Source organism: Drechmeria coniospora, chromosome 02, assembly GCF_001625195.1.
Source record: "Drechmeria coniospora strain ARSEF 6962 chromosome 02, whole genome shotgun sequence".
Classification (NCBI taxonomy): domain Eukaryota; kingdom Fungi; phylum Ascomycota; class Sordariomycetes; order Hypocreales; family Ophiocordycipitaceae; genus Drechmeria; species Drechmeria coniospora.
Window position 1 is genome coordinate 2,277,097 of NC_054390.1, and position 12,261 is coordinate 2,289,357.

General features: G+C 57.5%; 2 protein-coding genes across 2 annotated transcripts; both read left to right on the forward strand.

The window, feature by feature from the left end:
- Window positions 1-1,522: 1,522 nt before the first annotated feature.
- On the forward strand, window positions 1,523-4,600 carry DCS_03760 (heterokaryon incompatibility protein Het-C; the record flags this gene model as incomplete). Its single annotated transcript, XM_040801073.1, has 5 exons — window positions 1,523-1,646; window positions 1,730-2,287; window positions 2,342-2,521; window positions 2,584-3,128; window positions 3,191-4,600. 5 exons carry the CDS (start codon window positions 1,523-1,525, stop codon window positions 4,598-4,600), a joined length of 2,817 nt encoding a protein of 938 aa, XP_040656106.1.
- A 4,785-nt stretch (window positions 4,601-9,385) lies between these two features.
- Window positions 9,386-11,654, forward strand: DCS_03761 (uncharacterized protein; the record flags this gene model as incomplete). Its single annotated transcript, XM_040801074.1, has 5 exons — window positions 9,386-9,389; window positions 9,518-9,542; window positions 9,733-9,811; window positions 9,877-11,548; window positions 11,617-11,654. 5 exons carry the CDS (start codon window positions 9,386-9,388, stop codon window positions 11,652-11,654), a joined length of 1,818 nt encoding a protein of 605 aa, XP_040656107.1.
- Between the last annotated feature and the right edge of the window lie 607 nt (window positions 11,655-12,261).

Consider the following 12,261-nt stretch of genomic DNA (forward strand, 5'->3'; position numbering starts at 1 on the left):
TACAGTACACCTGAGTTAGCGACACTGATCGTGCTCGTGGTGGTCTTGTACCGTGCATGCAAGCTCTCACTCGCTACGGAGAACAGGCATAGCTGCGGCAAAATTACTGCCATGCGGCCGCCTGTCCGTCGCGTTTCCCCACACCCGCGTCGTACAAGTTCACTCCATCCTGTCGAAGTGGTGCAGCGATTGATCGCGCCCCGGTGACCGTGTGACCCTAACGATGACCATGTCCACCTAGCACCTCAAATGTGCATTGTGCAGGACCGTGCCACCCTAAGTAGGTCATCAACAAGAGTGGCGTTGGCTCGCTGCCTATAGGGTAGCGAGCCACACTGGCGACAACGACACCTCATTTAGGTCTCTTTGGCACAAGCCAGATGGCAATTTTCAACGGGCTCTGTGCCTGGAATTGGCGATCAATTTTGGTATAGCTTGGAGCCTCGCGGGCGGTGAATATCCGGCCGAAAGTCGCCAACGGGTTTGGGCGTACTAAATGGAAGGCATGCAGATGTGCCGACTAGCTCTGCCCGTTGATGCTTACCATATTACGGAGTAATCTGCGCCAAGTTTCAAGACGAGACGTGCCTCGAAATTTGCAATTGCATATTCATGCTACGCTGTCTAGGGGATGGGAAAACGGAAATGCAAATGCATTCATGTAGGCGTATTCAAAAAGGGTAGCTGTTGATGCCATAGCTGACTGACGTATTGATTTCTTTCACTTGCACGATACGAAAAACCAGTCAGTGCCGGGCACTGCCAGGCGGGAACAAGTAAGAAGTAATACGAAGTAAGTACCTAAGTAGTAGGTGTGGTGGTTTAAACCTGATATGCCAGGCGCCCACCATTCACTGACGACTGGCGCTTGTACTTACCTCTCCTCCAGCCTTCAGTTCCTCTGTCCAGCCGTTTCAGAACGAGCCCCTGTCAACCTCAGAATCGGTGGAAGCTTGCCCCTCTACAGTACTGTACGTGCCGGGTAGTCCCTGGCTTCAGTGCCCGCTAGGCTGTGTTTCCGCAACCACAGGCGACCTGTGAGACGCGAGCCCATCGGTTACAGACTGCTGGAGGCGGGGACCGTTGATGCGCCGGCCTCTGAGCAGTTCCGCGCCGTTGCTGCAGTAGCGGACCTCAACAACAATGCAGGGCCCCCGGTGAGGGAGCCGTTGCGTGCGTGACATCACTTGGCCGATGTGACGAAGACGAAAACAAGGATCTGGTCGGCCCCGCCCTCGCGCATTTTCTTCCACTCTGCAGCAATACCTGCCTGCACCTTCTTACCCCTCATCGGTTGCTCGGCCCCTCTCCCCTCCTGCTTCATTCCCGAAATCTGTATTTACTGCTGCATATCTTTTTCGAGCACTCCTCTCTTCCATTCCTCCTCAATCAACATTCAAAAGTCGTGCTTGGAAGGCGCAATACACCATTCCCCCCCATCCTCCACCGCGCGCCCCTTTTCACACCAGCGCTGAGCATCGCCGATAAAGTAGCCCCGCCTCGAAGGAGCGAACTCGTCATCATGCTCGACTTTAGGAACCCCGGCCTTCTCCTCGGGCTGATCATCCTTGTCGGCCTCGCCGCCCCCGCTGCTGCTTTCGGTGCAGGAAACATCGCCTCCATCTCCAAGGTCGAGGGCCAGAACTGTATGCGTTGCCTTCAAATGGCGGGCGTCCACGAGTTTGTGAGCCTTTGCCGTGTGAATGACGCTGACCTGGCTCGATGACAGGGCGGCACGGTGACATCGAAGATGCCCTGCTCACCTTGGCCATGGCCCGCGCCATGAAGGGCAAAAAATTCACCAAGATCATGGTCGCCCGCGTTTACTTTGGAAATTGGCTGCGAGACTATTCCCAGGCCATCGACGTAGGCACCGTCAAATCTGTTTCGGCCGAGGCCATCAGGCTTCTCCTGAGCGTCCTCGGCTTCCTTACCTTTGGATACGGTTCTGGAGAGTTTGAAATCACGGCCGACCGGCTCGGCTGCTACCGCCCCGAGGACCACATCGACAACCCCAAGAACTACGCCGACAACCAGGACGCTCGGCAGTACGACCGACGCTTGCGGGGCCCGATCGACGAGCAGCGGGAGCTTGCCATCGACCCCGAGACGGGCATGAAGAATTACATAGCAAACGACCGTGCTGGTATCATGACGTCGTCGAAGCATGTGAAGAAGCTGTTCGCCGGCTGCATCGAGTTCGGACGTCGATACAAGAACCGCGAAAACAAGGAGGACCTCTACGAGTCGCTCCGTCTAATGGGCACCGGCCTCCACTGTCTCGAGGGTAACAACCACCATGTGCCGAGCGCACGGCTTGATGCTGACGGACTGTTGCTAGACTTTTTCGCCCACAGCAACTACACCGAACTCGCCTTGATCGAAATGGGCGAGCGCGATGTGTTCCCCCACGTGGGACGAGACGCCCGCATGCAGCTCAACGGTGCTCGCGGAGACGTTTATCCCATCATTACCGGCACCTTTGGTGGTGTGGACTTTCTGCACTCGGTCGTCGGTGAAGGTTCGCACAAAAAGACAGACACCAAGATGACCTGCGAACGGACTGACCTAATGCCGGTTTAGTGTCGGACAAGATGACCCAGAACGAGGTCGACGAGCTCGAGGGCGCCCTGCAGGAGGCCAAGAGTGCCGACACGAGCATGCTTCGGGACCTGCTGAACAATCTTCCCGACGGACTCTTTGGCGACAAGAACCAGGGTGCCAAGATCGACGAGATCCAGTCAAACGCGAGCGCCGCCCAGATGCAGAACACGGCCGTCTCCCCCAGAGACCAGGAGGAGTTTACCGTCTACGTTCGCAACATGCATCAGCAGGTCATGCCGGTCATTCAGTTTCATGACGAGATCATGAAGAGCATCACGGAGGCGGTTGAAAAGATCCCTGTGCTCCCCAAGATCATCGAGCAGCTCGAGGAGCAGCTCTCGAAGTTTGTCTTCTCCGTCATTGCACCATTCGTCGTCCCCCTCATCCACCAGATTCGAAACGAGCTACGGGTGGGATCCGACGAGATTGTGCAGAGCAGCGAGCAGGAGCAGCACAACGTTTTCGAGAACGACCGCTGCGACGACCCTACCCACTCGATGCTTTCCAAGGACCACTTCTCCAACGTAGGGTTCACCTCTGCCGAACTCTGCCCTTTTGACAGGCCTTGCAAGCTAACGAACGACAGATCCTGAACGAAATCGCCGGAAGAACGGCGGCGAGGATGCTGCACTGGGTTGTCCCCCAGCTCATGGACGCCATCGACGACGAGGGCACCGACGTCGACCGGGTCTTGAACCGCATCGTCGACGGCGTGCTGCACCACCCCGCGCAGAGGGAGATGGGACAGGACGGGGTTGCCGAGGCTCGCCGGATGATTTTCGAGCAGGTCCAAGGTTGGTGGAACGAGATGGGCGACGGCCAGAGGGAGGAATACCGCCGCAAGCTCTGCCGCGAAGGCGTCCAGAGGGGTGAGAACCACAAGGAGGGTGTTCACGACACCGGCCACGGACACGGATGCTCGGGCAAGCTGCACATGCGCAAGCTGTACGGCGAACCGGAGACTCTCGAGACGAAGATTGCGGGAGCCGCGGCGGATGCCATCTTCCAGGGTGCCAGCGGCGCCATCTCCGGGCTGGTGGAGCAGAACACCGGGTACAAGCTGCCGTCGACGCGGAAGGAGGAGGAGGAGCAGAAGGAAGGTGGCCTGGGCGGCTTCCTCAGCGCCGCGGGCTCCATCCTCGGAGGCGCCTTCGGCAAGGACGATTCGGAGAAGCAGACGAGCGGACAAGGATACGGCGGCAGCTCCTACGGCAAGACTGAGACAGGGTACGGCGGTCACGGAAGCCGATACGGCCAGTCTGAGCAAACGGAGACGTACCGGCCGGCCGGCCGCAGCGATGAACGGCCCTCACGGTACGAGCAAGGGGAGTCGCAGGGCGGAAGGCAGACGACCGGCTACGGCCACGACGAGAGAACGGACAATCGGCCGACGCACGGAGGCCGGCACGAGCAGCGGAACGAACGCAGCGAGTATCGAGACTCGGACGAGGGTAGCTACGGGGACCGCCGCTCCGAACGCCACGGCGGCGGCCACCACGGCAGCGACTACGGCCGCCAGGACGAAGACAGCTACGGTGGGGGTCAGGGACGTCGCCACGAGAGCGGCGGCTACGGCGGCGGCAACGGGCGACGGGAGGAGACGAGCTACGGCGGAGGCGGTCGGGACAGCGGCCGTCGCGACGATGACTACGGCAGCGGCTACGGCGGAGGCAACGGGCGACGGGAGGAGACGAGCTACGGCGGAGGTGGTCGGGACAGCGGCCGTCGCGACGATGACTACGGCAGCGGCTACGGTGGCGGCAACGGGCGACGGGAGGAGACGAGCTACGGTGGAAGTGGCCGGGATAGCGGCCGTCGCGATGATGACTACGGCGGCGGCCACGAGCGCCAAGACGAAGGCGGCTACGGACGTCGGGAGGAGCGCAGCGACTACTCTGGCCGGCGAGATGACGACGATGAGAGCAGCCAGCAGGAGTACCGTCGGCGTGAGCAAGGCGGAGGCTACGGCGGCGGCTACGGCGGCGGCGGCTACTAACCACGGGCTGGCGCACCCTTGGAGTCGCGGCGAAAGCAGGCGGTCGGCGCTCGAATGAAGCGGTCGTGGAGACGAGCCGCATGTATCATGAGGAGGTGACGGTGTTGAGCGAAGAAATGAATGAGCCGGGGTCGGAGGCGAAAATTGCTCGAGCCGTGAATGGCAGTGCCAGGAGCGCGAGGCCAAGCAAGACGGATGATGTTTGGGCTCGGAGACGCGCCTAGCAGTAGGTGTGTGTCCTGTCCGAGCTCCTTTGATTGCGAATATACCGTAGCTTGTTATCGAACGTATCTGCCGCCGGCTGCATTGCCAATGGCGGCGGCATGGCAAGGATGCCCTTTTGCTTCCACGACAGGCCCACCAAATGGCCTGCTGCGGTTGTGGTGTCGGCGACTTTCCCACCGAGCTCCGAAGCGGTCCGCCTATGAGCTCGCAAGCAAGTCCTCCGTACCGTACTTGCAGCTATATGCATGTATGGGTACGGAGTACCACTTGTTGCTTCGGCATTACTCGCATTCGCAGTCCTATCCGACGTCATGCATGTTGACGATGCCATTCCATACGTGGTGAGTGGTATATAACAAGTACATGGATGGGCCTACCTTGTACACTTTGGCGCACGCTTTAGTGCATGACGGTGTGCTTAGAGAAGTTGTATCCGTACTCAGGCTCGTGGACTTTGAAGGCCTTCGCGACCCCGCCCGGATGATGTCCGAGTTTGGGGGCCCTCGGCCTGGTCTGGTGCGTCGATGACTGGACGACAAATGGAAGAAATCAATGCCACATCCATGTTCGCCCACACGTGCTCGAGCGTACTGGTGCAAGGGCTCTTACGGCGAGAGTACCAACATCTACTTACGTAGCGGGAACGTCGGCAAGACCGCAAGCGCACCACCGAGGAGCACCCTACTGTACTTAGTTTTGTCACAAAACGGGTATGCGCGGATAGTTGTAGGTAGGAATGTACCGCTGGGTGCCAGCGTGTTTAGATACCTACCAGCCGATACAACGGAACCTACTTCTATGGGAGCATTAAGTACTCGTACTTAGTTGTACTGTCCATGTACTTACGTGTACGGAGTACTGTACTCCGTAGGAGTGGTATTATTTAATACCAACAAATGCTGTAAATACAGTATTAGTACCCATATCTTCGGTTGGCTGCCCTTGTTCAAGTTGACCTACCCTATACACCTACCGTACTTGTACAGTAAGTACTCTTAGCTATTACAGTACTTACAGCATACGTGCTTTTGGGGCGCGATACTTGCATGTACATCCATCCGTGCATGACTGGCAGGGTCGGTTTCGCCGCCTTGCTTCTCCTCAGGTCTCAGCCTCCCTCCGGGCCAGGGCGGTTCCTGGTCTTCACAGGTCTAGTGCTGGAAGGCCCAAAGGGGAAATGCTCGAGACAAGCTTTTCATCGGGCACTTGGCATGCTGTGCGGCCGGATGCCGAGTCGATCGCCAGGGGCTCGGCTTTCTTGGGTACTGTCGACTTTTCGGTCGGTAACGGTGCATCGCAACGGAGGCCAAGTGCAAGCATGTAGCATCCGAGGGCAAGAACTGCATTGCACGCTGTTCATGTACATGCATAAGTGCTTGCATTAGCATGTGCGTGCTTGTATTTTCGCACTCCGAATATAGGCGTTGCTCAATACTATGTATTTACAACTACAGTAACAGCAAGTAGATGGCGTGTTCCATGAAGAACAAGTGCATTCACTCACTGAAAGGATCAATCACTCCGTACAGTATGTACGGAGTGCTTCTAGGAATTATTAGCACGTGATATGCAAACTGCTGTACTTAAATAAGTTGGTGTGCTCAATCCAGATTCAGTGCGCTCTATCGGCCTTCGCCAGCGGCAGGGGCAGCATCTCGTACTTGTAGACACAGGCCCAATGCCGCTCCAGGCGCATGGGTCCTGTTCAGCAGCAGGGGTAGGGGTACGTGCAACCGGCCAGGTCTGCACCTACAGTATGTAGTCCTTACCTGAGTATACCTAGTACGTACTTACACCTGCACCTACTTACTAGGTACTTTCAAATACAGTACCTACAACACTGCTAGGTACATACCTAGTACTCTATGCTCCGTACCAATACCTAAATTTGGCAGCAGTGGCTTGGCGTTGACGTGCTGTACCCTGTGGCTGCCGGGTGTTCTAACCGATGACGAATGTTCCGGGGAACTTTCCGCCTGCTCAGACCTTACTTGTATAAGTACTAAGGTATTCGTAGGGTGTCCAGTACCTTAGGTCTATGGTATTAAATGCATCGGTACGGAGCAGTACATGCCTTTTTGTCCTGGCACCGAGGCGGGAGGATGATGACCGTGCGGCGGATGCAAGTGTACAGTAAGGGGGGTGCTGAGGCATCTGCTAGATGCCAACTACTAAAGCATGCAGGGATCCCCAAGCAGAGGCGAGGTACGCAGCTTGATGCCTGTTTTGCTACAGTACATGTCCATGTTACAACGTGAACCAAGCTCATACGATACCTCATACGAGCGCTCCGTGCTTGTGTCCTGAAACAGGTAGGTACTTAGGTAGCCAGCTACGAGTACGGAGTACCCCGTACACTATAACTCGCACATGCAATACATGGTCTTACGCCCACTGTACTCCGTATTACATGATTGCAAGCTTGCTAGGCGCACTTGGTGCCCCGTCCGTCAAATGCCTTAGACCTACCCATCCATTATATGAGCCTGAGTTGACGCTTACTTAGATTAGTACTGTACTCAAGTATGCACACGTGCAAGTACTTGTAGTTGTATTGACACTACGTTTATGGAGTACTTAGGTCTCCGTCTGGTGCAGACTCTGTCTAGTACGTCATGGACCACCGGCGTTTGTCCCACTCCGCTCGAGCGTGAACTGTCCTTGCAAGAATACATGTACTTAGAGAGACACTTACAGTATAACTGCACTGTACTATTAACAAACTTCGAGTACTTGTGCACCTACTGTACTGTAAGTGCTTGCACATGTACTCCGTACTGCACTGAGGTTCGAGCCCCACACACTCCGTACCTCCTCCAGGCACCAGGACTTAATTGCTTACGCAAAAAGTATGCAGCAAGTACAGGTACCCAAGTGCTTGTTCTTGCTCGCAACTATTGAAGCAAGTACAGTATCACAGCAGGCTTCCCAGGTACCTAAGTACTACCCTGCAGCACAGGCGCAAGGCATCGATGCTCGCTCCGTATGCTTACACTGTATTGCCCTGGAGGAAGGCAGAGGCAGCATCATCCGTGGCAGGGCTCGAGGGGGTGACCAAGACGGCAAACCATGCACTGTTCCTACCTGCGGCCTGCAGTCAAGTACCTCGGCCGTCGCCTCTTGGATGCGACACCTGGTAATGAGGTGCCAGCCTCGCCGTCGTTCACTGCCTCCCAACCCGAGTCTGCAAATCGAATCCGAGAATGCGCAAACATGCACGGTCGAAGTCGGTCACCTTCGCATCGTGCACATACATCGGGCGTTCGTCAAGGGAAGTAGGTACCGAGCTTATGCGACTTTTTTGTGCGAGAATGAAATTGACAGCTGCGTGTCCGTACGGTAAACCAACAACTGTAGTCCTGCAGGCTGGACCATCTTGCATGTGCAGCACCGAGTACGGAGTGATTGTAGACCGACACACATGCACGCAAGTACTTGCTCAGCTCGCATGGGCAGCCCAAGTAGACAATTGGATGCCGTTACCCCTACCTCCTGTGACTTGTACCTGTAAGCGCCTACCGCAACGGGCGGGTTAGTGGCTGGATAACCCTCTCTCCGCCCGCTGACATTGACGACCTTCTCCTTTCGTTCGTCTGTGCCGGCCGCCGACCAGCAAGGAACAGGTGCCCTTCTGTTCCCAACACCACCGCTCGTGCGTGTGTTCGCTGGCCCGTCCGACCATCGTCTCTCTCATGCTCCCCGAGGTTTCCTGCCCATCCGTCGTCCGACCGACAGGTCCCTCCAGGCATTCGCAGACGACATGGCGTCGGCGCCGTGGCCTTTGGGCGTCTTGGTCGTTGCTCCACCCTCATCGACCCCCGGGTTCCAGTTCGGATGCGCAATGTCCGTCCTTGAAATGCCCCTCAGACAAGTCTCCCTTCCGTCATACGGATGATGGGACTGGTGCTCGCTGGTTCTACGGAGCACAGCGTAAGTACGCGGATGAGCCATCTGCTGATTTGCACCCACCAAGTCAGGTACTGGCGAGTACGGAGTACGGACTATCCATCTCGGGGCATGAACATGTACACACACAAGTACGAGTGTGTACACGCATCTACATGTGCCTGTGTGCGCCTTTGCCCATCTACCTTGCCTGCGTCCATGTACAGGTCGGGTACTCGTCATGTGCCAGCAAGTACGTAAGTAGTTGTACAGCTAGGTACCCGGTACGAACGCTCCGCAGCTGCTCTGCCACGTCCCCTTCTGCAACCGCTGGCCCGAACCCACCCCGCCGAAGCGGCCGCCAATCAACGCTTGGCCGCCTCCTAGCCGGCTCCAGCTAGGCCCAGCTCAGCTCTAGCAATACTCGCTGGCACTGCCTGTATGCACTGTACGAGGAGCACGTCCGACGCCTGGGAGGGTGGTGGTGCAACGACGCTGAGCTGCGCTCCCAGTCCCTCCTCCCTCTCCGCCACATCACCGTCGCTCCATCGCTGCCGTCCTCGCCTCGACCGCTCGACCATTTCCTCCCTTTGGCCCCTCCCCCCCCCCCCCCCCCGCCACGGACGTCTGCGATGCCATTCCCGTCTCCCCAATGACGGAACATGACGTGAAAAAATGTGTAAGTTTTCCTGCTCGAGCATCCTCGGCCTCGCTCACGCGGTCATCGCCTGCCTGCCGGTCTCGCGAGAGCCTGCGCCGTCGTTGACCGCGACCCGGGAAACGTCGGATGCTGACAATGGTTTGCAGCGCTCACCGAAATTCGAAATGGCGTGTATGTCGCTCCCCATCCCGCTCCGACTTCCTCCTCCGTTTCTGCTGGCCGGCCAAGCGTCGTCGCCACCACGCTTCCCGGCGAATCCGGCGATGCCGAGCGCGACGCTGAAAAGGCTGTCGAATCGCCGCCATTCTCCCGCGTTGCTCCCTTTGCCCCCTCGCTGCTGACCTCGCCTCTCTTTCTTCAGGCTCATGTTCAGCAACCCCGCGTGGGCGGGCGTCAACACGGTTCCCTCGACTCTCGTGCGAAACATCAGCGCCTTGAATGTACGGCCGACCGATCGATCCCCCCTCGCCACCAACCAAGACCGCTGACCGCCGCTCCGTGGCAGAGTCCACTAGGATACAAAGCTCGCATCTCGACGAACCTCACGACCTTGACGAACAACAATGCCGAAAAGTTGAGCGGAAGCTTCGGAGGCCTCCTCTTCGTGCCCCAGGTCACGAGCGTTGCCGACTGCGATCGGGAGCAGTACGAATTCATCCCCCAAAACGTCACCCGCCGCAGCAACCTTCCGCCGACCAACTTCAACGTCGTCGCCATCGCCCCCTGGTTCAGCATCAACTGCACCCTGGCCTACCTCAAATCCGCGAGCCACGGTTCCATCCGCGCCTTCATCTTCTACAAGCCGAACAACTCGACGAACAAACCCCAAGAAGTCGACTCCCCCGTCTGGAACCTCGACGATGGCGGCGCTTGGAGGAAGAAGAATCATTTCCCCATATTCGCCATCCCGGGCCTCGAAGGCCAGAAGATCGTCACCCAGCTTAGCCTCTACTCGGGCAACGTCAACCAAGTCCCCCACGGCCAGGAAATCAGCCAGCTTTACGGATCGAACCCCAACGATTACGTGCGAGTCTGGACCGACCTGACGCTGGAGAACCAGACGAACATGCCCGCCGTCTGGGCCTTTGTGCTCATCGTCATCGCCGCCTTGCTCTCCATCATCACCGCCGTCTCCCTCACCATGCATTTTGTCCAGAGGCGAAACCGAGAATCCCTGAAACGCCGTGTCCAGACGGGCGAGGTGGACCTCGAAGCCATGGGAATCAAGAGATTGACCGTCCCGGCTTCCCATCTCAAAAGCCTTCCCCTCTTCACCTACAACGCCGACCCCGACCATACGAATGACCCGCCGACTCCCGACTCGGCCGCTGCCAAACCTGCCCCGACGACGAGCAGACGAAAAAGCCGTCGATCGGATCGGAAAGCGTCCAACACGTCCTCCGACCCCACTCTCCTCGGTAGCTCTCGGAGCCTCCGGCGCATGCGCAACAAACGATCCATGGGCGACACCACGGCGACGAATCACCAGCCGGACTGTCAAATTTGCCTTGCCACCTTCGAGCACCGAGTCACCATAATCAGAGAGCTTCCGTGCGGCCACATCTTCCACCCGGCCTGCATCGATGAGTTCTTGACGCAAAACAGTTCCCTCTGCCCCATGTGCAAGCAATGTATGCTTCCCCGAGGCTACAGTCCGAGGATCACCAACGGGATGGTCCGTCGCGAACGCGCGATACGAAGGTTAAGAGAACGTGTCGACTTGGAGGCGTCGTCACTGGAATCGGGCGAGACGAAGCTGAAGCTGTGGAGGAATCGTCTCTTCAGCCCCTCGGGCCACGGTGCCGGTGCCAAATCCGCATCCAACTTTGCCATGACACCTCTGCCCACTGCGTGCAATACGTCCGACGGCCCATTGGAGACGGATGCGAAGGCGCCCGTTGAAGGGACGACGCTGTCGGCTGCTTCGGAAGCGGCCGAGCCGACAGCAGATCGTCCAGACTCTTCACAGGTGCCCCTTTCCACAGGTTCGTCGAGGCCGCGAAGTTCTCGACCAAGGGCCCTGCGGCTATTGTCGACCCACCACGAGATGGAGCAACCGAAAGAATCCAATGCCGAGGTCGGCCGGTCGAGCCCCTCGTCGTTTGCCAGGGAGCGTATGCGAGAGATTGCGGCCAAAAATGCGCCATTCGACGACCCGGATCATCAGCGTCCAAAATGTGAGCCCTACCTCCCCATCTGCCGTTCGTTGTTGAGTGTGGATGCTGACATGCTTCGCTGCATCCAGGGCGCCGGGCAATCTCGAAAGCGTTCCCCGGCTTCTAACTGTCTCCTTTATTGCGGCATGTCATTACCTCGCGAAGCATGGCAATGGCGTTTTGGTTGTCTGGCCAGGCACGTCTTGTGGGTACTTGGACGCTATGAGAAAAAAATATCGGGCATGGCGTTTGGGTGGCGTTGATTTGATTTTGTAATGCAACAGGATGGAAATGTATCCCAGTCGGATCCTCCTGTTGTGTTGTTTGGCCACTTGGTCTCGAACAGCACCCGTTTTCGTCGACGGTCACCGAAAATGGTTGGATTTTGACGGGTCTTTTTGTTCTACAGGTCCGAAGGAACATGACCGAGGCCGAAATGAACGGCTACGGCACGGAGGCTCTGTAGCTGGATTTGGTCGTTCTTCGGTTTAGCATCCATGCTCCGGCTAAATGTTTGAGGAACGGTTGAGAAGTCGTGGAAGGGCGGAGACTACCATACTTTCCGAGCCGCATTAAGTGCTCTGGAGCGACATGGAGTGAGCGTACATGCCATATCGTGGGAAATACTTCACGAGGTTTCTGCTGTGCTGGAGAAACGCATGCAAACGGGTCGCTACCGTGTTCACCTTCAAGCAGAACAACCAAGGTCGCTCGGGACTTCGACCCACCGAGTG